The sequence below is a fragment of the Bombina bombina genome, chromosome 8, assembly GCF_027579735.1.
Source record: "Bombina bombina isolate aBomBom1 chromosome 8, aBomBom1.pri, whole genome shotgun sequence".
Taxonomy (NCBI): Eukaryota; Metazoa; Chordata; class Amphibia; order Anura; family Bombinatoridae; genus Bombina; species Bombina bombina.
Window position 1 is genome coordinate 19,786,844 of NC_069506.1, and position 26,276 is coordinate 19,813,119.

General features: G+C 39.4%; 1 protein-coding gene across 2 annotated transcripts in view; it reads right to left on the reverse strand.

Annotated features, from left to right (window-relative positions):
* Positions 1-26,276, reverse strand: part of KMT2B (lysine methyltransferase 2B) — a 559,096-nt gene that overhangs the window by 519,846 nt on the left and 12,974 nt on the right. For both annotated transcript variants that reach the window (XM_053690169.1, XM_053690168.1), the window contains exon 2: positions 7,174-7,237. In XM_053690169.1, coding sequence (XP_053546144.1) covers positions 7,174-7,237 — 64 coding nt within the window. The remainder of the gene's footprint in view (positions 1-7,173; positions 7,238-26,276) is intronic.

The window sequence follows — 26,276 nt, forward strand, 5'->3', positions numbered from 1 at the left end:
TCACCGTATTATTAGAAAGAAAAAAGGTTTATTTTGACTTGAGTGTCCCTTTAAATACAGTATGTATATTAGTGATTTTCCTCATACTGTTGCGGTTTGCATTGATCTCATGCCTATTTCCCTTTCCAAGAAAATCAGTAAAGTGGACACCAAAAAAAATAGCTTTTCATCTAGTAGTGTTCTCCCCAAGGGCTATTTACTGAGCAAACCACCTGGCTAATATTTAAGCTAAAATTGACAAACAAGAAATCTGTTTTACACTAACAACACAATACTTAGTAGTTTTCTCAATTCGCAAGATGTCCAATTTTGTTTAAAAATGATTTATTTATTTTTTAAAAACCAGTTAATTATTTGTGTACACTCCTAATAAGTGTGTGTATATCGGTCTCTAAAATAGTCTTTCCTCTGTGCCGCTATCCTACGCAAGACTTTCAGTGCCACTCTTGGATGAAGTCCATAATAAATATTCACAGAAAAGGAGGGTAGTGCACAAGAGAAAAGAAGGGAAAAGAATGGTGGGGGGGGGTTAGTAACAAAGAAAAAGAGAATATAGTGTAGTATTAATTCTTCAATGTAGTATTAATTCTTCAGTTTTTCAGAGGTGATAAGAAGAAAATTGCTTACCAGCATTGACTTTTTATCATGCATTTGCTGTTTATGCAAATCTACTGTATTTACTGATTCTTTAAGCTCAAAATGATCCTTTCCATAAATAAATAAAAAAAAACACAACACCTTGCCACGACTGGCCGTGCACTACAGATCCCTGACAAACCTACATGTTGCACAGTGATTGGCTGATATGTGCAGGGGCGTGTTTATATTTATTTATAATTAACCACAACAAAGTAAATGAGGTAAGCAGCATTCAATAAGCTGTTAAAGGGTATGTCCTGGAAAACAATGACAATCTTACATGCTTTTAACCCCTTGCACCATACGGAAGTAGGTACTTCTAATTTCTGGAGACTCAGCTAGTTTGCTGGTTAAGTAAACCCCTAGAAGCATCGACTAGGCTTCAAACACCAAGTATTCTAGACAAAAATACAAATGAAAATAGGAGGAAACAAAGTTTGATGGGGAAAGAAAAAAACAAAATTTATGCTTACCTGATAAATTCATTTCTCCTGTAGTGTGGTCAGTCCACGGGTCATCATTACTTCTGGGATATTATCTCCTCCCCTACAGGAAGTGCAAGAGGATTCACCCAGCAGAGCTGCTATATAGCTCCTCCCCTCTACGTCACCTCCAGTCATTCGACCAAAGGACCAACAAGAAAGGAGAAGCCCAAGGGTGTAGTGGTGACTGGAGTATAATCCAAAAAAATTTTTAGCCTGCCATAAAAAACAGGGCGGGCCGTGGACTGACCACACTACAGGAGAAATGAATTTATCAGGTAAGCATAAATTTTGTTTTCTCCTGTTAAGTGTGGTCAGTCCACGGGTCATCATTACTTCTGGGATACCAATACCAAAGCAAAAGTACACGGATGACGGGAGGGACAGGCAGGCTCTTTATACGGAGGGAACCACTGCCTGAAGAACCTTTCTCCCAAAAACAGCCTCCGAAGAAGCAAAAGTGTCAAATTTGTAAAATTTGGAAAAAGTATGAAGAGAAGACCAAGTTGCAGCCTTGCAAATCTGTTCAACAGAAGCCTCATTCTTAAAGGCCCAAGTGGAAGCCACAGCTCTAGTAGAATGAGCTGTAATTCTTTCAGGAGGCTGCTGTCCAGCAGTCTCATAGGCTAATCGTATTATGCTACGAAGCCAAAAAGAGAGAGAGTTAGCCGAAGCTTTTTGACCTCTCCTCTGGCCAGAATAAACGACAAACAGGGAAGACGTTTGACGAAAATCCTTAGTTGCCTGAAGATAAAATTTCAGGGCACGGACTACATCTAGATTGTGTAGCGGACGTTCCTTCTTCGAGGAAGGATTAGGACACAAAGATGGAACAACAATCTCTTGATTGATATTCCTGTTAGTGACCACCTTAGGTAGGAACCCAGGTTTAGTACGCAGAACTACCTTGTCTGAATGAAAAATCAGATAAGGAGAATCACAATGTAAGGCAGAAAACTCAGAGACTCTTCGAGCCGAGGAAATAGCCATTAAAAAAAGAACTTTCCAAGATAACAGCTTGATATCAATGGAATGAAGGGGTTCAAACGGAACACCCTGTAAAACATTAAGAACTAAGTTCAAACTCCATGGCGGAGCAACAGTTTTAAACACAGGCTTGATCCTAGCTAAAGCCTGACAAAAAGCTTGAACATCCGGAACTTCTGACAGACGTTTGTGTAAAAGAATGGACAGAGCTGAAATCTGTCCCTTTAAGGAACTAGCGGATAAACCCTTTTCTAAACCTTCTTGTAGAAAAGACAATATCCTTGGAATCCTAACCTTACTCCATGAGTAACTCTTGGATTCGCACCAATATAAGTATTTACGCCATATTTTATGGTAAATCCTTCTGGTAACAGGCTTCCTAGCCTGTATTAAGGTATCAATAACTGGCTCAGAAAACCCACGTTTTGATAAAATCAAGCGTTCAATCTCCAAGCAGTCAGCTTCAGAGAAGTTAGATTTTGATGTTTGAATGGACCCTGGATCAGAAGGTCCTGTTTCAGAGGTAGAGACCAAGGCGGACAGGATGACATGTCCACTAGATCTGCATACCAAGTCCTGCGTGGCCATGCAGGTGCTATTAGAATCACTGATGCTCTCTCCTGTTTGATTCTGGCAATCAATCGAGGAAGCATCGGGAAGGGTGGAAACACATAAGCCATCTTGAAGGTCCAAGGTGCTGTCAGAGCATCTATCAGAACCGCTCCCGGATCCCTGGATCTGGACCCGTAGCGAGGAAGCTTGGCGTTCTGACGAGACGCCATGAGATCTATCTCTGGTTTGCCCCAACGTCGAAGTATTTGGGCAAAGACCTCCGGATGAAGTTCCCACTCCCCCGGATGAAAAGTCTGACGACTTAAGAAATCCGCTTCCCAGTTCTCCACTCCCGGGATGTGGATTGCAGACAGGTGGCAAGAGTGATACTCTGCCCAGCGAATTATCTTTGACACTTCCATCATTGCTAGGGAGCTTCTTGTCCCTCCCTGATGGTTGATGTAAGCTACAGTCGTGATGTTGTCCGACTGAAACCTGATGAACCCCCGAGTTGTTAACTGGGGCCAAGCCAGAAGGGCATTGAGAACTGCTCTCAATTCCAGAATGTTTATTGGAAGGAGACTCTCCTCCTGATTCCATAGTCCCTGAGCCTTCAGAGAATTCCAGACAGCGCCCCAACCTAGTAGGCTGGCGTCTGTTGTTACAATTGTCCAGTTTGGCCTGCTGAATGGCATCCCCCTGGACAGATGTGGCCGATAAAGCCACCATAGAAGAGAATTTCTGGTCTCTTGATTCAGATTCAGAGTGGGGGACAAATCTGAGTAATCCCCATTCCACTGACTTAGCATGCACAATTGCAGCGGTCTGAGATGTAGGCGTGCAAAGGGGACTATGTCCATTGCCGCTACCATTAATCCGATCACCTCCATGCATTGAGCTACTGACGGGTGTTGAATGGAATGAAGGACACGGCATGCATTTTGAAGCTTTGTTAACCTGTCTTCTGTCAGGTAAATCTTCATTTCTACAGAATCTATCAGAGTCCCTAAGAAGGGAACTCTTGTGAGTGGAAAGAGAGAACTCTTCTTTTCGTTCACCTTCCATCCATGCGACCTTAGAAATGCCAGTACTAACTCTGTATGAGACTTGGCAGTTTGAAAGCTTGAAGCTTGTATCAGAATGTCGTCTAGGTACGGAGCTACCGAAATTCCTCGCGGTCTTAGTACCGCCAGAAGAGTACCCAGAACCTTTGTGAAGATTCTTGGAGCCGTAGCCAATCCGAATGGAAGAGCTACAAACTGGTAATGCCTGTCTAGAAAGGCAAACCTTAGATACCGGTAATGATTTCTGTGAATCGGTATGTGAAGGTAAGCATCCTTTAAATCCACTGTGGTCATGTACTGACCCTCTTGGATCATGGGCAAAATTGTTCGAATAGTTTCCATCTTGAACGATGGAACTCTTAGGAATTTGTTTAGGATCTTTAAATCCAAGATTGGCCTGAAAGTTCCCTCTTTCTTGGGAACTACAAACAGATTTGAGTAAAACCCTTGTCCTTGTTCCGACCACGGAACTGGATGGATCACTCCCATTAATAAAAGATCTTGTACGCAGCGTAGAAACGCTTCCTTCTTTGTTTGGTTTGTTGACAACCTTGACAGATGAAATCTCCCTCTTGGGGGAGAGGATTTGAAGTCCAGAAGGTATCCCTGAGATATGATCTCTAACGCCCAGGGATCCTGAACATCTCTTGCCCAAGCCTGGGCGAAGAGAGAAAGTCTGCCCCCCACTAGATCCGGTCCCGGATCGGGGGCCCTCGATTCATGCTGTCTTAGGGGCAGCAGCAGGTTTCCTGGCCTGCTTGCCCTTGTTCCAGGACTGGTTAGGTTTCCAGCCTTGTCTGTAGCGAGCAACAGCTCCTTCCTGTTTTGGTGCAGAGGAAGTTGATGCTGCTCCTGCTTTGAAATTACGAAAGGAACGAAAATTAGACTGTCTAGTCTTGGCTTTGGCTTTGTCCTGAGGCAGGGCATGGCCTTTACCTCCTGTAATGTCAGCGATAATCTTTTTCAACCCGGGCCCGAATAAGGTCTGCCCTTTGAAAGGTATATTAAGCAATTTAGATTTAGAAGTAACGTCAGCTGACCAGGATTTTAGCCACAGTGCTCTGCGTGCCTGAATGGCGAATCCGGAATTCTTAGCCGTAAGTTTAGTTAAATGTACTACGGCATCTGAAATAAATGAGTTAGCTAACTTAAGGGCTTTAAGTTTGTGTGTAATCTCATCTAGTGTAGATGATTCAAGTGTCTCTTCCAGAGACTCAAACCAAAATGCTGCTGCAGCCGTGACAGGCGCAATACATGCAAGAGGTTGCAATATAAAACCTTGTTGAACAAACATTTTCTTAAGGTAACCCTCTAACTTTTTATCCATTGGATCTGAAAAAGCACAGCTATCCTCCACCGGGATAGTGGTACGCTTAGCTAAAGTAGAAACTGCTCCCTCCACCTTAGGGACCGTCTGCCATAAGTCCCGTGTGGTGGCGTCTATTGGAAACATTTTTCTAAATATCGGAGGGGGTGAGAACGGCACACCGGGTCTATCCCACTCCTTAGTAACAATCTCAGTAAGTCTCTTAGGTATAGGAAAAACATCAGTACTCGCCGGTACCGCAAAATATCTATCCAACCTACACATTTTCTCTGGTATTGCAACTGTGTTACAATCATTCAGAGCCGCTAATACCTCCCCTAGTAATACACGGAGGTTTTCCAGCTTAAATTTAAAATTTGAAATATCTGAATCCAGTCTGTTTGGATCAGAACCGTCACCCACAGAATGAAGTTCTCCGTCCTCATGTTCTGCCACCTGTGACGCAGTGTCTGACATGGCCCTAATATTATCAGCGCACTCTGTTCTCACCCCAGAGTGATCACGCTTACCTCTCAGTTCTGGTAATTTAGCCAAAACTTCAGTCATAACAGTAGCCATATCCTGTAATGTGATTTGTAATGGCCGCCCAGATGTACTCGGCGCTACAATATCACGCACCTCCCGAGCGGGAGATGCAGGTACTGACACGTGAGGCGAGTTAGTCGGCATAACTCTCCCCTCGTTGTCTGGTGAAATATGTTCAATTTGTACAGATTGACTTTTATTTAAAGTAGCATCAATACAGTTAGTACATAAATTTCTATTGGGCTCCACTTTGGCATTAGCACATATAGCACATGTATCTTCCTCTGAATCAGTCATGTTTAACACACTAGCAATTAACTAGCAACTTGGAAATGCTTTTTCAAGTAATTTACAATAATATGAAAACGAACTGTGCCTATAAGAAGCACAGAAAAAATTATGACAGTTGAAATAAATAAATTATAGCATCAAATCTTTGTAAGAAATATACAATTTTAGCAAAGGATTGTTCCCATTAGCAAAGGATAACTAACCCTGACAGCAGAAAAAAATACACAAATAAACGTTTTTTATCACGGTCAACTACAATCTTCACAGCTCTGCTGTGAATGATTACCTCCCTCAAAACAAGCTTTGAAGATCCCTGAGTTGTGTAGAGATGAACCGGATCATGCAGGAAGAAAATGAACCTCTGACTGAGTTTTTTGATGCGTAGTAAAAGCGCCAAAAATGGCCCCTCCCCCTCACACATAACAGTGAGAGAGATCAGTAAACTGTTTAAATTTAAACAAAACTATTGCCAAGTGGAAAAAACAGTGCCCAAAACATTTTTTCACCCAGTACCTCAGAGAAATAAACGATTTTACATGCCAGCAAAAAACGTTTAACCTCAATAAATTAATTGTTATTTAAAAACCTATTGCAAGTCCCTGCAAAATAGGTTAAGTCTATGCATACAGTATAAATCCAGTGAAGTACCATTCCCCAGAATACTGAAGTGTAAAATATACATACATGACAGCCTGATACCAGATACATCTATTGTATTTAAGGCTGAGTTTACATTATAACGGTATGGCAGGATTTTCTCATCAATTCCATTGTCAGAAAATATATAAACTGCTACATACCTCTTTGCAGATTAATCTGCCCGCTGCCCCCTGATCTGAAGTTTACCTCTCCTCAGATGGCCGAGAAACAGCAATATGATCTTAACTACTCCGGCTAAAATCATAGAAAAAACTCAGGTAGATTCTTCTTCAAATTCTACCAGAGAATGAATAACACACTCCGGTGCTATTATAAAATAACAAACTTTTGATTGAAGGTAATAAACTAATTAAAATCACCACAGTCCTCTCACACATCCTATCTATTCGTTGGGTGCAAGAGAATGACTGGAGGTGACGTAGAGGGGAGGAGCTATATAGCAGCTCTGCTGGGTGAATCCTCTTGCACTTCCTGTAGGGGAGGAGATAATATCCCAGAAGTAATGATGACCCGTGGACTGACCACACTTAACAGGAGAAATAAGACAACATTACCCCACTGCCTTCCCATAACTGATATTATAAAGTCAATAGATCTGAAAAAGACGCATGAACCAAAAGAAAATAGAATATGGAGAGATCCGTACCTTTCTTAGACCGCAGAGGTCTTCCACATGAAATTTCTTCTGAGCTAAATCCTTTAAACACTTCCTGCAAAGACAAGGAGAGCAAAAGGACAGTTAAAGGGACACACAAGTCAAAATAAACTTTATGATTCAGATAGAGCAGCAGTTTTAAATCACTTTCCAATTTACTTCCATTATCACATTTTGCAATCTCTTTATATAGACACTTTCTAGGGAACAAGATCCTACTGAGCATGTGCACAAGCTAACAGGGTATACGTATACTAGTCTGTAATTGGCTGATGTCTGTCACATGATACAGTGGGATGGAAAATGGGAGAAAAAATAAAATTTGTCAGAAAAAAAAATATCTGCTTATTTTAAATTCAGAGTAGGTGTTAAATGGACATTAAAACACTAAATAAATGCTATATAAAATGATGCATTTAAAGAAAGTATTAGTCTGAGAACAACATGAAGATGTATTTTTTATAGTTTCGTTAGCTGTTTAAATAGGGACAAAATAAGTGTAAAGTTTTATTGTCTACAAAACAATGAGCTGCCATGTTGTAACTTAGATTACCTTCTCTGCTGTGGCCAATTAGAGACAGTTACAAATAGGTTACTAAAATGTGCAGCCAATGGCTTTGCGGAATATAACAGTGTTCTGCACTTCCATTTCTAACAGGAACTAAAAAGCTCACAATTTCGGAGAGTAATTACAGGAAAGGGGGGACAAAATAAATAATGAAAGTATAGTGCAGAGTTTTTATATACATGATTTATCATTTCATATTACCATCTCAAAGTGTTTAATGTCCCTTTAAATCATAGTCTTAACCCTTTGAGTGCTAAGCTGTTTAAAATGTTTTTTTATTTAAAAAAAAATAAAATATATATATATTCTTTCTTCAGATCCCCAATACGTTCACGGTTGGAAAGGTTAGGTGATTATCTTTCCAACGTTGGGTCTTGGGGGGGTCTGTAGCTGCTTAGATGCCTGAGATAAAGGCTTCTAAGCAGCATGCCCCCTTTTCCTATTCTTAAATTGTTATTTTTAAATAAAGTTGCATAGTGACGTCATCACATCATTGTGCATGACGTCATGACGATGCCTGCCACTATACAGGTCGGATCGCCGGGGTAGGAGCGGGTGGGAGCCCCCAGATCTCCCTCAAGGTGGGAGAGTGCTAGCGACAGCTCTGATCCGTCGTTCGCACCTGAGTGGGAAACTGACAGCTCAGAGCCGTCAGCACTGAAAAGAATAAAAGGGACAGTCAAGTCCAAAAAAAACTAACTTTAATTTTTCAAATATGGCATGTAATTTTAAACAACTTTCCAATTTACTTTTATCAACAATTTTGCTTTGTTCTCTTGGTATTCTAGTTGAAAGCAAACCTAGGAAGGTGCATATGATAATTTCTAACCCCTTGAAGACTGCCTCTATTTTATGTACTTTTCAGTGCAGGGGAGAGCAAGCTCATGTAGGCCATATAGATAGCATTGTGATCACACTCGTGGCTAGTGGCAGACACTGCACTAATTGGCTAAAATGCAAGTCAATCGATAAGAACTAAAAGTCATGTGATTAGGGGCAGTCAGAAGATGCTTAGATACAAGTTAGTCACAGAAGTAAAAAGTGTATTAATATAACAGTGTTGGTTTTACAAAACTGGGGAATGGGTAATAAAGGGATTATCTATCTTTTTAAACAAAAATTCTGGTGTTGACTGTCCCTTTAATGATGTACTTGTTAATTATGCAATTCTACAAAATACACATTATAGGCATCAGCTGATCAGTTTTACAGCATAAACTGATAGAACTAGACAGTTTCTTAGCAAAAGACTTTCACTTCACAATTTTATAAAACCACTTTGAATACATATACAATTAGACAATGATTAAAATGACAACCACTTTAAGACTGTAATATGAATATAAATTATGCTAAGAAAAACAATTTTCAAAATACTTTATTTTGTCACATTTTCCTGCAATTACATTCTGAAGACTCTAACCTTACCAACTCGTTAGAAATGAAAATACACTACTATATTCTACATTCATTGGTTGAAAAATACATACATATCTCAAATTTGTTACTTTCCCATGATATTCTTTGTTGAAGAGATACCTAGGAAAGCATCTGGAGCTTTAAATGGCAGGAAACAGTGCTCTCGCAAATTACATAATTGAAAAAATTACTGCTATATAATGCTCCAGAAATAAGCTGGCTCCTAAGCATCCATTCCTGCTTTTCAACAACAGATACCAAAAGAACAAAGAAACTGATAACAAATTAGATTTTTTTTTTTAAATGAATGCTCTATCTGAATCATGAATGAAACAAATTGTGATTCATATCCTTTTAATCTAAAATTAGCCATGAAAAAGTCATTTTTTATTGCACAAATTATAATTAAAAATGCATTTATGTTCAATTAGTCAATTCATTTATGCTTTGAATAACATAAAATGATCTATTACTACAAAATGTTACACTGCCCGCACCAGACTACTTCATAATGCCACATAGCTGGCATAAATTTCTGTGGAGAACACCAATAAATAAAGCAATAGCGCAATAATAAAATGCTCGTGTTTCACCGCTGCAAAACTGTTTAAGACTAAGTCAGCACCATATATGTAGTGCACTACTGGGAGCTTGAGCAATACATCTGCTGAGACAATGGCAAGATGCTTTACAATAAATGACACTAACAAAAAAATTATACTAGCAGTAGAAAATGCTGCATCTGAATCTAAATTGTGACAAAAAAAAATAGCAGCAACATATAAAACAAGGAATTTATATATAAGCAGCAATAAAAGCACTGACATTGTCTACACATTGTCAGGGTACCTGTGAAGTAACATTAAATAAACTACAGATATACCACATGATTTGATATGTCATTTTAGGCAATATCTAATTTGACATGAATTGGTCTCACTATGACCCCTGCCCCACCTCACTACTGCTTAAAGTGAATGTAAATTTTTATGCTAAAGTGCTCGGTTTTTAAAAATTTGATTAAAAAACAGGGGCACTTTAATTCATCAAAAACAGAATTTATGCTTACCAATGTATCGAGTCCACAGATTCATCCATACTTGTGGGATATTCTCCTTCCTTACAGGAAGTGGCAAAGAGAGCACCCACAGCAGAGCTGTCTATATAGCTCCTCCCTTAGCTCCACCACCCAGTCATTCGACCGAAGGATAGGAAGAAAAATGAGAAACTATAGGGTGCAGAGGTAACTGAAGTTTTTTAAATAAAAATATACTACCCGTCTTAAATAGACAGGGCGGGCCGTGGAAATGCCTCACAGTAACATATTAGATAAATATTTGCTGAACTTAATAACTAGCTATATAATAAAGTAAATTGTTTAATCAACTTGTTTCAAAATGGATAACATTGTTATATTTTTCAGGCATCTAATAAGTACGTATATATTGGTGCTATAAATAATATATGTTTTATACACTCAGCAAGAGATATACAGATATACAATATTTATATTGATATGAGATAATAGTCCAATATAAATATAATTATGTGAAGTTACATCAGATTGCTGATCTCAAGGTATGCATGCGATATTAAGATGATAACTGAGATATTAGATCCATGCTAAAAGTATTAAAATCCTTTTAAATACCCATTTATTTTAAAATGTATAAGAATTACTTTGTAATGTGGAACTAGAGATATACTCATGTTTAATATGAAAATACTCAGAATAAATTATATTAAACGGACCATATATGGAACATATAATTATTAAAACTAGGAGATTAAAAGTATATAAAAATATATATAAGAATTGTATTTACTGTAGTATTGATAATGAGACTGCATTTCTGGTTATCTGCTGCCCCCTCGTGGATTAAAACTGGTATGACAGACAAACGAGTTGACTGTTTAAAACATATGCCAAACCAAATAACCTATGAGATCTTCAGATCCAAGGGCAAATCAGGGACAAGCTCCGGAGGGCCTATCAAACTCTTGTGGGAATGATTAAAGAAAAAAGGAGGGATTCACTAGTGTCTGCTCTGTTTTTCCCAGCCCCTTTCACTGGGTGTCCCAGCCTAACCTCATCAACAATGCTAAACTTGGAGCTTCTAAGTAAGTTTTTGAAAGGTTTTATACTGGATTTTTAGATCAGTATCTGCGCATAGTCTCTCTCTCGATTAAAAATAGTTGTCAACAAATCTCATAATCATTCAGTTGGTCTGTGCACTGCACCAGCTGCTTCACTCCAATGAGCTCCTGCACATGGTATTGTATTTTATGGTTATGCCCTTAGCCTAAAGGTGTCAACTTTTATTTTTTCAGGACACTACACATTTACAGCTACTCCTGGCTTATGTGCAACCCAGAAATAATAGGAGTCATCATTTGGATTGTTTATATTAAATCAGGTGATGTGCGACTATGCTTTGCATGATATAGTGCCAAGCTTGTTATTTACACCTAGCCCTAGATTGATGCGATTAGTTATTTGAATGCATGTGCACTATTATCTGTTTGCACAATTATTAGCGGATCGCTTGCTATTGCCGATTATATGTACTGTATAGATAAGTGTGTAAGGCTTTGCCCTGTTATTGATATATAGTCCTTAGCGCTTTTTACTTTTTTTGTTTTTTTATATTTTTAAAAAATTGTAATACAGGACTTGACAAACCCAGGAGCCTAGGAGCCACTGACTCCTCAAATTTTACCCCTGGCTCATAACTTTTTGGGTTATTCTCCGTAGATCTGTATACAGATTCCACTGTCTGGCTCCTAAAAGTATGTCCGGCTCCTAAAGGGACAGTCAACACCAGAATTGTTGTGGTTTTAAAAATATAGATAATCCCTTAAGTACCATTCCCCAGTTTTGCATAACCAACACAGTAATAATAATAATAATAATAATAATAATAATAATAATACACGTTTTACCTCTCTAATTACCAGACTACTGCCCCCTTATTTTAGTTCTTTTTACAGACTTGCAATTTAGCCAATCAGAGCTGACTCCATGGTGGTAAATGCTCAATGTTCTCTATATGAAACACATGAACTAATGCCCTCTAGTGTGAAAAACTATCAATATGCATTTAGATTAGAGGCGGCCTTCAAGGTCTAAGAAATTAGCATATGAACCTCCTAGGTTTAGCTTTCAACTAAGAATGCCAAGAGAATAAATCAAATTTGAAAGTTGTTTAAAATTACATGCCCTATTTGAATCATGAAAGTTATTTTTGGACTTGACTATCCCTTAAGTATTCTTACCGTCTCTGTTATTTTAAGGAGTGGACTAGATATTTTTTTGTCTAACCTTATAGCTGGTTATTTACCATTGAATATAGATATTCAAGATACTGTGATGTTAGAATGAAGTCCTGGCTTACTTTGATAAGAGGCCCCTTGCATTGGTGGAGCTAACAAAGATAAATATCCCACCTTGGCAAAACCCTACTTATGCATCGCAGGCACCTCAACACCATCTGAGCACCTCTTCTCTGATGCAGGCAATAATGCTTGCAAAAAGAGAGACAGCCTCAGCCAGGCGCATGTGGTCATGTTGACATGTTTGCTTCTGGAAGAATAAATAATGTTATAAACAGTGATAGTTTACCTCTGTTAGTTATAAAAAACAGAATTTATGCTTACCTGATAAATTACTTTCTCCAACGGTGTGTCCGGTCCACGGCTTCATCCTTACTTGTGGGATATTCTCTTCCCCAACAGGAAATGGCAAAGAGTCCCAGCAAAGCTGGTCACATGATCCCTCCTAGGCTCCGCCCACCCCAGTCATTCGACCGACGGATAGGAGGAAATATATATAGGAGAAACCATATGATACCATGGTGACTGTAGTTAGAGAAAATAATTCATCAGACCTGATTAAAAAACCAGGGCGGGCCGTGGACCGGACACACCGTTGGAGAAAGTAATTTATCAGGTAAGCATAAATTCTGTTTTCTCCAACATTGGTGTGTCCGGTCCACGGCTTCATCCTTACTTGTGGGAACCAATACCAAAGCTTTAGGACACGGATGAAGGGAGGGAGCAAATCAGGTCACCTAAACGGAAGGCACCACGGCTTGCAAAACCTTTCTCCCAAAAATAGCCTCCGAAGAAGCAAAAGTATCAAATTTGTAAAATTTAGTAAAAGTGTGCAGTGAAGACCAAGTCGCTGCCTTACATATCTGATCAACAGAAGCCTCGTTCTTTAAGGCCCATGTGGAAGCCACAGCCCTAGTGGAGTGAGCTGGGATTCTTTCAGGAGGCTGCCGTCCGGCAGTCTCATAAGCCAATCGGATAATGCTTTTAAGCCAAAAGGAAAGAGAGGTAGAAGTCTCTTTTTGACCTCTCCTTTTACCAGAATAAACAACAAACAAGGAAGATGTTTGTCTGAAATCTTTAGTAGCCTCTAAATAGAATTTTAGAGCACGGACTACGTCCAAATTGTGTAACAAACGTTCCTTCTTTGAAACTGGATTCGGACACAAAGAAGGTACAACTATCTCCTGGTTAATATTTTTGTTGGAAACAACTTTCGGAAGAAAACCAGGCTTAGTACGCAAAACCACCTTATCTGCATGGAACACCAGATAAGGAGGAGAACACTGCAGAGCAGATAACTCTGAAACTCTTCTAGCAGAAGAAATTGCAACCAAAAATAAAACTTTCCAAGATAATAACTTAATATCTACGGAATGTAAGGGTTCAAACGGAACCCCTTGAAGAACTGAAAGAACTAGATTTAGACTCCAGGGAGGAGTCAAAGGTCTGTAAACAGGCTTGATCCTAACCAAAGCCTGAACAAATGCTTGAACATCTGGCACAGCTGCCAGTCTTTTGTGAAGTAAAACAGATAAAGCAGAGATCTGTCCCTTCAGAGAACTTGCAGATAATCCTTTCTCCAAACCTTCTTGTAGAAAGGATAGAATCTTAGGAATTTTTATCTTGTTCCATGGGAATCCTTTAGATTCACACCAACAGATATATTTTTTCCATATTTTATGGTAAATTTTTCTAGTTACAGGCTTTCTAGCCTGAATCAGAGTATCTATTACAGAATCTGAAAACCCACGCTTTGATAAAATCAAGCGTTCAATCTCCAAGCCGTCAGTTGGAAGGAAACCAGATTCGGATGTTCGAATGGACCCTGAACAAGAAGGTCCTGTCTCAAAGGTAGCTTCCATGGTGGAGCCGATGACATATTCACCAGGTCTGCATACCAAGTCCTGCGTGGCCACGCAGGAGCTATCAAGATCACCGAGGCCCTCTCCTGATTGATCCTGGCTACCAGCCTGGGGATGAGAGGAAACGGTGGGAATACATAAGCTAGGTTGAAGGTCCAAGGTGCTACTAGTGCATCTACTAGGGTCGCCTTGGGATCCCTGGATCTGGACCCGTAGCAAGGAACCTTGAAGTTCTGACGAGACGCCATCAGATCCATGTCTGGAATGCCCCATAATTGAGTTATTTGGGCAAAGATTTCCGGATGGAGTTCCCACTCCCCCGGATGGAATGTCTGACGACTCAGAAAATCCGCTTCCCAATTTTCCACTCCTGGGATGTGGATCGCAGACAAGTGGCAGGAGTGATCCTCCGCCCATTGAATTATCTTGGTCACTTCTTTCATCGCCAGGGAACTCTTTTTTTTCCCCCCTGATGATTGATATATGCAACGGTCGTCATGTTGTCTGACTGAAACCTTATGAATTTGGCCTTTGCTAGTTGAGGCCAAGCTCTGAGAGCATTGAATATCGCTCTCAGTTCCAGAATGTTTATCAGGATAAGAGACTCTTCCCGAGACCATAGACCCTGAGCTTTCAGGGATTCCCAGACCGCGCCCCAGCCCACTAGGCTGGCGTCGGTCGTGACAATGACCCACTCTGGTCTGCGGAAGCCCATTCCCTGTGACAGATTGTCCAGGGTCAGCCACCAACGGAGTGAATCTCTGGTCTTTTGATCTACTTGAATCGTCGGAGACAAGTCTGTATAATCCCCATTCCACTGTCTGAGCATGCACAGTTGTAATGGTCTTAGATGAATTCGTGCAAAAGGAACTATGTCCATTGTTGCAACCATCAATCCTATTACTTCCATGCACTGCGCTATGGAAGGACAAGGAACAGAATGAAGTACTTGACAAGAGCTTAGAAGTTTTGATTTTCTGACCTCTGTCAGAAAAATCCTCATTTCTAAGGAATCTATTATTGTTCCCAAGAAGGGAACTCTTGTTGACGGGGACAGAGAACTTTTTTCTTTGTTCACCTTCCATCCGTGAGATCTGAGAAAGGCTAGGACGATGTCCGTATGAGCCTTTGCTTTTGACAGGGACGACGCTTGAATCAGGATGTCGTCCAAGTAAGGTACTACTGCAATGCCCCTTGGTCTTAGAACCGCTAGAAGGGACCCTAGTACCTTTGTGAAAATCCTTGGAGCAGTGGCTAATCCAAATGGAAGTGCCGGAAACTGGTAATGCTTGTCCAGAAAAGCGAACCTTAGGAACTGATGATGTTCCTTGTGGATAGGAATATGTAGGTACGCATCCTTTAAATCCACGGTAGTCATAAATTGATTTTCCTGGATAGTAGGTAGGATCGTTCGAATAGTTTCCATTTTGAACGATGGTACCCTGAGAAATTTGTTTAGGATCTTTAGATCCAAAATTGGTCTGAATGTTCCCTCTTTTTTGGGAACTATGAACAGATTGGAATAAAATCCCATTCCTTGTTCTCTTATTGGAACTGGATGTATCACTCCCATCTTTAACAGGTCTTCTACACAATGTAAGAATGCCTGTCTCTTTATTTGGTTTGAAGATAATTGAGACCTGTGGAACCTTCCCCTTGGGGGTAGTTCCTTGAATTCCAGGAGATAACCTTGAGAAACTATTTCTAGCGCCCAAGGATCCTGAACATCTCTTGCCCAAGCCTGAGCAAAGAGAGAAAGTCTGCCCCCCACTAGATCCGGTCCCGGATCGGGGGGCTATCCCTTCATGCTGTTTTGGTAGCAGTGGTAGGCTTCTTGGCCTGCTTACCCTTGTTCCAGCCTTGCATTGGTTTCCAGGCTGGTTTGGGTTGTGAAGTATTACCCTCTTGCTTAGAGGATACAGAATTAGAGACTGGTCCGTTTCTGCGAAAGGGACGAAAATTAGGCTTATTATTAGCCTTAAAAGACCTATCCTGTGGGAGGGCGTGGCCCTTTCCCCCAGTGATGTCTGAAATAATCTCTTTCAAATCAGGTCCAAATAATGTTTTACCTTTGAAAGGAATGTTAAGCAATTTTGTCTTGGAAGACACATCCGCTGACCAAGACTTTAGCCAAAGCACTCTGCGCGCCACGACAGCAAACCCTGAATTTTTCGCCGCTAATCTAGCTAATTGCAAAGCGGCATCTAAAACAAAAGAGTTAGCCAATTTAAGTGCTTGAACTCTGTCCATAACCTCCTCATACGAAGATTCTTTACTGAGCGATTTTTCTAGTTCCTCGAACCAGAAACACGCTGCCGTAGTGACAGGAACAATGCATGAAATTGGTTGTAGAAGGTAACCTTGCTGTACAAAAATCTTTTTAAGCAAACCCTCTAATTTCTTATCCAACTATCTTCGATAGGAATAGTAGTGCGTTTGTTTAGAGTAGAAACCGCCCCCTCGACCTTGGGGACTGTCTGCCATAAGTCCTTTCTGGGGTCGACTATAGGAAATAATTTCTTAAATATAGGGGGGGAACAAAAGGTATGCCGGGCCTTTCCCACTCCTTATTTACTATGTCCGCCACCCGCTTGGGTATAGGAAAAGCGTCGGGGGGCACCGGAACCTCTAGGAACTTGTCTTACATAATTTCTCTGGAATGACCAAATTGTCACAATCATCCAGAGTAGATAACACCTCCTTAAGCAGTGCGCGGAGATGTTCTAATTTAAATTTAAATGTCACAACATCAGGTTCAGCTTGATGAGAAATTTTTCCTGAATCTGAAATTTCTCCATCAGACAAAACCTCCCTCATGGCCCCTTGAGATTGGTGTGAGGGTATGTCAGAACAGTTATCATCAGCGTCCTCTTGCTCTTCAGTGTTTAAAACAGAGCAATCGCGCTCTCTCTGATAAGTAGGCATTTTGGATAAAAGATTTGCTATGGAGTTATCCATTACAGCCGTTAATTGTTGCATGGTAATAAGTATTGGCGCACTAGATGTACTAGGGGCCTCCTGTGTGGGCATAACTGGTGTAGACACAGTAGGGGATGATGTAGTATCATGTTTACTCCCCTCATTTGAGGAATCATCTTGGGCAATATCATTATCTGTTGCATTACTGTCCTTACTTTGTTTGGACACTATGGCACAATTATCACATAAATTTAAATGGGGAGACACATTGGCTTTCATACATATAGAACATAGCTTATCTGATGGTACAGACATGTTAAACAGGCTTAAACTTGTCAACAAAGCACAAAAAACGTTTTAAAATAAAACCGTTACTGTCACTTTAAATTTCCAACTGAAAACACTTTATTACTGAATATGTGAAAAAGTATGAAGGAATTGTTCAAAATTCACCAAAATTTCACCACAGTGTCTTAAAGCATTAAAAGTATTGCACACCAAATTTCAGAGCTTTAACCCTTAAATTAACGGAACCGGAGCCGTTTTTACATTTAACCCCTATACAGTCCCAGAATGAGGCTCTGTCTATAACTAGAAAGGCCCCCATCTGAAAAAGGTGTCCAACACAGTGCCTGCCGTTTTTCTAAACGTTCCCCAAGATTATAATACCAATAATTAGTTAGAATCTGCATAATATGCCTAGTAAAGCAATTGTTTTAGCCCAGAAAAATGTCTACCAGTTTTTAAACCCTTTTTGAAGCCCTTTATTCTTTTATGTTTAACTAAGAAAATGGCTTACTGGTCCCCATGAGGGGAAATGACAGCCTTCCAGCATTACATGGTCTTGTTAGAAATATGGCTAGTCATACCTTAAGCAGAAAAGACTGCTAACTGTTTCCCCCAACTGAAGTTACTTCATCTCAACAGTCGTGTGTGGAAACAGCAATTGATTTCAGTTACTGTCTGCTAAAATCATCTTCCTCTTACAAACAGAAATCTTCATCCTTTTCTGTTTCAGAGTAAATAGTACATACCAGCACTATTTTAAAATAACAAACACTTGATAGAAGAATAAAACTACATTTAAACACCAAAAAACTCTTAACCATCTCCGTGGAGATGTTGCCTGTGCAACGGCAAAGAGAATGACTTGGGGTGGGCGGAGCCTAGGAGGGATCATGTGACCAGCTTTGCTGGGACTCTTTGCCATTTCCTGTTGGGGAAGAGAATATCCCACAAGTAAGGATGAAGCCGTGGACCGGACACACCAATGTTGGAGAAATGTTATTTGCTGCTTTAAAAATTGGACAAACAGTTGTGTTAATATAAAGTTTTAGTATGAAGTTTATTTGTAACACAGTTTGTGGATTTTATTTTAAATAAGATTTTTTTTATTTTTATCTGATTAGTCGAAAAAATAAATTGTCTGAATAATCGATTATGAAAACAAACATTAGTTGCAGCCCTAACATGCAGTCATATGAAAATTGGTGCATACTGTCCCTTTAAACACAAAAACAAAATGTATGCTTACCTGATAAATGTATTTCTTTCTTGACACAGTGAGTCTACGGATCATCATTTACTGTTGGGAATATCACTCCTGGCCAGCAGGAGGCGGCAAAGAGCCCCACGGCAAAGCTGTTAAGTATCACTTCCCTTCCCACAACCCCCAGTCATTCGACCGAAGGAAAGGAGAGAAAGGAAATAACCCAAGGTGCAGAGGTGCCTGAGGTTAATATAAAAAAAAAAAAAAAAAACAATTGTCTGAAAACAGGGAGGGCCGTGGACTCACCGTGTCAAAAAAAGAAATACATTTAACAGGTAAGCATAAATTGTGTTTTCTTTCTTAAAGGGAGAGTAAACATACAAAATAATGTAATATAATTCTGCACATAGTGCAGAATTATCTAACATTATCTTAGCGGCAGCTTTATGAAACTAAAGCATTTCCTGATTTTTTTTACTTCTAAGTTGGACCCCGCTTAAGGTTCCTGCAAATAAAATTTAAGAGCCTGCACAACATCTAAGTTGCATAAAATTTCACCTCCTCCTTGCACTGAAGGCAAAGAATAACTGGGGGTTGTGGGAAGGGAAGTGATACTCAACAGCTTTGCTGTGGTGCTCTTTGCCTCCTCCTGCTGGCCAGGAGTGATATTCCCAACAGTAATTGATGATCCGTGGACTCACAGTGTCTTAAGAAAGAAAGAAATGCTAGGTAGAATGATGCATTTAAAGAAAAGATTAGTCTGAGAATTACAGTTAGATTTATTTTTGAAAGTTGTATTAGCTGTTTTAATAGTGACAAAATAAGTGTAAAGTTTTAGGGTCTATAAAACAATGGGGAACTGCCATGTTGTAACTTAAATTAACTTCTCTGCTGTGGCCAATTAGAGACAGTTATAAATAGGTCACTAGAGTGTGCAGCCAATGTCTGCGTGGTATACAATATAATAGTGTTCTGAGTGTGCAGCCAAAGTCTGTGTGGAATATAACTGTTCTGCACTTCCATTTCTAACAGTAAATGAAAAAGTTCACAATTTCAGAACGCAATTACAGGAAAAGGGGAAAAAAAAGTATATTGCAGAGTTTATTTTATATATACAATTTATCACTTTTTGTTACCATCGCAAGGTGTTTAATGTCCCTTTAATGTCCTTTATAGGTACTTGATATAATTATGTACCCAAAAGTAAAGATTAGCCTGAGCACAAATTGTTTTTTTAATGATACTAGTTTAACTATTGAAGACATAGGGGTCATTTTATTTTTATAAAGTAATGGGCAAAGCCATGTTGTAACTAATATTTCCCTAATATTTATTCTCCTAGCCTCCTCTGCCAATGCCAGTTAAGGACAGTTTTAAATGAGCTGAGTGCAATGCCCCTTTAAGTTAAAATTTATCCCTAGTCACAAAGAGCCTACAAATTTGCCTAACAATCAGCTATGACAGAGCACCCTCCGCATGCAGTGCTCCATCAGGGTTTTGCATGGTGGTTCTACTGTGTGGGCCATTAAAGACTGAGGATGCACCAAACTCAAGGTGACGATTACACTTTATCATTTACAAGTCCCCTACTGATGGGGTAAACGCAGCAACACTGAGTAGACAGTGAAAGTTTGCTCCAGTCCACTGAACAACAAGAGAGGCAAACAAATAGTATCAGCAGGAGTAAATGGAAGAAAAGGAGACAGCATAATGTAAGGGGATAAATTAAGACAGCATGGCAAAGCTGGAAGCAGAACAGAATAATTAGGTAGGGAGCAAGCAGGATGAGTTAGAGAAAGGCAAAAGGGTATCCCGAACAACCAAAGAGCAAAAGTGAAAGTAAGCTGGGGAGTTAGAGCAGGAAATAAATATGTTGAAGCTTGTGAGAGGATAACAACATACCCCATAATGAGAGGGGTCATATGCAAAGCAGCTAAATCTAATCTATAGAACACAAATATATCTAAGTTTCATATCACTGGTTTTCAAACCTCTCCTCAGGCTTCCCCAACAGGCCAGGTTTTCTTGATTACCTTGGGTGAGAGCAGGTAAAATAACCATGTTTACTAATCAGCTAATTTTTTCACATGTGCTCCAGTTCAGATATCCTCAAAATCTGTCCTGTTGGGGAGGTCTGAGGACAAACCAGTGTACTAGAAGGAACTTCTGTTGGGTGTTAAATTCACATATTGCATTCAAGAAAACACAATTCCCCCTTGTTCACAAAACAATCTTATTGCCTATTAATAAATCCTGGGACTGCAGACCTTTTATTTATTACATGCTATTTATAAAAAGCTACGCAAAAGAGTATGCACTGGATTTTCATCTGAACTTCTAATCAAAATAAAATGATATAGTTAGATTTGTACCAAAAAAAAAGTTTTTATTAGAAGTTCAGGTGAAAATCCATTTAGTAGGCTCATGAGCAGCAATGTACTGCTGGAGTTAGCTGCCGATTGGTGACTGCACAAACATGCCTCTTGTCACTAGCTCACTTAATGTGTTCAGCTAGCTCCCTCAAAAACTAACCCAGAGAATGAAGCAAAGGTAATTTAACTAAATTGGGAAGTTGTTTAATAAAGCAAGCTCTCTTGGGTTTCATGTTCCTTTAAATCAAACCCACCCTATTTGCCAATTTCCAGGCTTTTGTGATACTTGTAGGGTGATTGATGGCATTTACATGCCCAGTTTATTAACGTCTGTCTATTATTGTACTGTGGGACAAATGCCTACATTTTTACTTCTAAACAAAGCATTTGTGCACAATATTGAGAAACATTTCCATTTAAATAGATACTAAACCTTAGAAATTTCTTTCATGACTCAGACAGAAAGTTGCTTAAAATTGCATGCTCTAATTTACTCCTATTATCAATGTTTCTTTGTTCTCTTGCTATCTATATTTGAAAAGCAAGAATGTAAGCTTAGGAGCCAGATAATTTTTTGTTCAGCACGTGGGTAGTATTAAATGTAGCCACCAATCAACAAGCAATATCCAGGGTGCTGAATCAAATATATGCCGGCTCCTTAGCTTAGATTCCTGCTTTTTCAAATATAGATACAAAGAGAACGAAATTATTTATCTTTGTCTCATTTGTTTACATCAAAGAAACCTTCCATTTTAACAGGGACATACAGACATAGATAAAAAAGAAAGAAAGAAGACATCCACAATATAAGTGGGTGTCAAAGAATGAGAAGGTTGCACACTCAAATCCTTAATCAAAAAGAGTTTATTTTATCTTAATGACGATCATTTGACAGACTCCCAAACCCCTTACAAGTGCAAAAACAAAATAACAGAATTTATGCTTACCTGATAAATGACTTTCTCTTGTGGTGTATCCAGTCCATGGACTCATCCTTTACTTGTGGGATATTCTCCTTCCCTACAGGAAGTGGCAAAGAGAGCACACAGCAGAGCTGTCCATATAGCTCCCCCTCTAGCTCCACCCCCCAGTCATTCGACCAAAGGTTAGGAAGAAAAAGGAGAAACCATAGGGTGCAGTGGTGACTGTAGTTTAAAAAAAAAAAAAAAATTACCTGACTTAATTGCCAGGGCGGGCCGTGGACTGGATACACCGCAAGAGAAAGTAATTTATCAGGTAAGCATAAATTCTGTTTTCTCTTGCAAGGTGTATCCAGTCCACGGATTCATCCTTTACTTGTGGGATACCAATACCAAAGCTTTAGGACACGGATGAAGGGAGGGAACAAGACAGGTACCTTAAACGGAAGGCACCACTGCTTGCAAAACCTTTCTCCCAAAAATAGCCTCCAAAGAAGCAAAAGTATCGAATTTGTAAAATTTGGAAAAAGTATACAGTGAAGACCAAGTCGCTGCCTTACAAATCTGTTAAACAGAAGCCTCATTTTTAAAAGCCCATGTGGAAGCCACTGCTCTGGTAGAATGAGCAGTAAATGTGATAAAGCGCAAGAAAGTCAGGGCTCAAGGGTTTGTGAGAAAAGATGAACCCACTGAACAGCTCCCCAGAAACAGACATTTTTTACTTCTGCAATAAGATTTTTTTTTTTTTTTTTTTATATAGTGAAAATGTTTATTCAGGTCATTCTGAAATTAAATTTTAAATTAGGCACTTACACTAAAAGTACCAGCTCAAATAGCAAAATGTTGATTATCTGGAGAATATAGCAAATTTTAAAACTTTAATAAAATACTGCAGCAGTTGAAAATTGAATTGCAAATTAGTCTAAAATCGCAACTGCAGTAATAAAAAAAACATAATTTATGTAAGAACTTACCTGATAAATTCCTTTCTTTCATATTAGCAAGAGTCCATGAGCTAGTGACGTATGGGATATACATTCCTATCAGGAGGGGCAAAGTTTCCCAAACCTCAAAATGCCTATAAATACACCCCTCACCACACCCACAAATCAGTTTAACGAATAGCCAAGAAGTTGGGTGATAAGAAAAAAGTGCGAAAGCATAAAAAATAAGGAATTGGAATAATTGTGCTTACAATACAAAAAAATCATAACCACCACAAAAAAGGGTGGGCCTCATGGACTCTTGCTAATATGAAAGAAATGAATTTATCAGGTAAGTTCTTACATAAATTATGTTTTCTTTCATGTAATTAGCAAGAGTCCATGAGCTAGTGACGTATGGGATAATGACTACCCAAGATGTGGATCTTCCACGCAAGAGTCACTAGAGAGGGAGGGATAAAATAAAGACAACCAATTCCGCTGAAAATAATTCACACCCAAAATAAAGTTTAAATCTTATAATGAAAAAAAACTGAAATTATAAGCAGAAGAATCAAACTGAAACAGCTGCCTGAAGTACTTTTCTACCAAAAACTGCTTCAGGAGAAGAAAACACATCAAAATGGTAGAATTTTGTAAAAGTATGCAAAGAAGACCAAGTTGCTGCTTTGCAAATCTGATCAACCGAAGCTTCATTCCTAAACGCCCAGGAAGTAGAAACTGACCTAGTAGAATGAGCTGTAATCCTTTGAGGCAGAGTTTTACCCGACTCGACATAAGCATGATGAATTAAAGATTTCAACCAAGATGCCAAAGAAATGGCAGAGGCCTTCTGACCTTTCCTAGAACCGGAAAAGATAACAAATAGACTAGAAGTCTTTCGTAATTCTTAGTAGCTTCAACATAATATTTCAAAGCTCTAACTACATCCAAAGAATGCAATGATCTCTCCTTATAATTCTTAGGATTAGGACACAATGAAGGAACCACAATTTCTCTACTAATGTTGTTAGAATTCACAACCTTAGGTAAAAATTTAAAAGAAGTTCGCAACACCGCCTTATCTTGATGAAAAATCAGAAAAGGAGACTCACAAGAAAGAGCAGATAATTCAGAAACTCTTCTAGCAGAAGAGATGGCCAAAAGAAACAAAACTTTCCAAGAAAGTAATTTAATGTCCAGTGAATGCATAGGTTCAAACGGAGGAGCTTGAAGAGCCCCCAGAACCAAATTCAAACTCCAAGGAGGAGAAATTTACTTAAAGGGACAGTATACTGTAAAATAGTTTTTCCCTTAATGTGTTTACAATTGCTTTTTTTACCAACTGCAGAGTAAAAAATGTATGAAAATTAGCTTTTTAAGGTTTATTTCTGTATATTAAAGCTATGATTTTGTGTTTTGAAGCCACAACCTAATAAAATGGGTTGAGCTTGTAGGTATAATCAGATCTCATTACTGTATCACATTGTGCACATATACATGCTTCTTTATCTTATATCTGTCCTTAAAACAATCACCAATACTTTGAGAGAACAATGGAAAATCAACATTGTATTACCGTATCTCTGCTTTATCACACTGGGAGTGTAATTTCTTCTGCTGGCTGTGTTTACAAAGCTTATCTATAGCTGGTACGCGCGGCCACAAACTTTCAGAATAGGTGGGGATACCACATGCTAAATTAACAATTTCAAATGCCAATATAAGGGTAAAGGAGCTACTTGTAAACAATTTAATACACTCCAGCAGGTAAAGTGGATCATTGGGAACAAATTAAAGGGGAGAAAATTTTTGAGTAAACTGTCCCTTTAATAACAGGTTTTATACGAACCAAAGCTTGTACAAAACAATGAATATCAGGAAGATTAGCAATCTTTCTGTGAAAAAGAACAGAAAGAGCAGAGATTTGTCCTTTCAAGGAACATGCAGACAAACTTTTATCCAAACCATCCTGAAGAAACTGTAAAATTCTCGGAATTCTAAAAGAATGCCAGGAAAAATGATGAGAAAGACACCAAGAAATGTAAGTCTTCCAGACTCTATAATATATCTTTCTAGATACAGATTTACGAGCCTGTAACATAGTATTAATCACAGAGTCAGAGAAACCTCTTTGACTAAGAATCAAGCGTTCAATCTCCATACCTTCAAATTTAAGGATTTGAGATCCTGATGGAAAAAAGGACCTTGCGACAGAAGGTCTGGTCTTAACGGAAGAGTCCACGGTTGGCAAGAGGCCATCCTGACAAGATCCGCATACCAAAACCTGTGAGGCCATGCTGGAGCCACCAGCAGAACAAACGAGCATTCCTTCAGAATCTTGGAGATTACTCTTGGAAGAAGAACTAGAGGCGGAAAGATATAGGCAGGATGATACTTCCAAGGAAGTGACAATGCATCCACTGCCTCCGCCTGAGGATCCCTGGATCTGGACAGATACCTGGGAAGTTTCTTGTTTAGATGAGAAGCCATCAGATCTATTTCGGGAAGTCCCCACATTTGAACAATCTGAAGAAATACCTCTGGGTGAAGAGACCATTCGCCCGGATGTAAAGTTTGGCGACTGAGATAATCCGCTTCCCAATTGTCTATACCTGGGATAAGAACCGCAGAAATTAGACAGGAGCTGGATTCCGCCCAAACCAGAATTCGAGATACTTCTTTCATAGCCAGAGGACTGTGAGTCCCTCCTTGATGATTGATATATGCCATAGTTGTGACATTGTCTGTCTGAAAACAAATGAACGATTCTCTCTTTAGAAGAGGCCATGACTGAAGAGCTCTGAAAATTGCACGGAGTTCCAAAATATTGATTGGTAATCTCACCTCCTGATATTCCCAACCCCCTTGTGCTGTCAGAGACCCCCAAACAGCTCCCCAACCTGTCAGATTTGCATCTGTTGAAATCACAGTCCAGGTTGGAAGAACAAAAGAAGCCCCCTGAACTAAACGATGGTGATCCGTCCACCACGTCAGAGAGTGTCGTACAATCGGTTTTAAAGATATCAATTGATATATCTGTGTAATCCCTGCACCACTGGTTCAGCATACAGAGCTGAAGAGGTCGCATGTGAAAACGAGCAAAGGGGATCGCGTCCGATGCAGCAGTCATAAAACCTAGAATTTCCATGCATAAGGCTACCGAATGGAATGATTGAGACTGAAGGTTTCGACAAGCTGAAACCAATTTTAGACGTCTCTTGTCTGTCAAAGACAGAGTCATGGACACTGAATCTATCTGGTAACCTAAAAAGTTTACCCTTGTCTG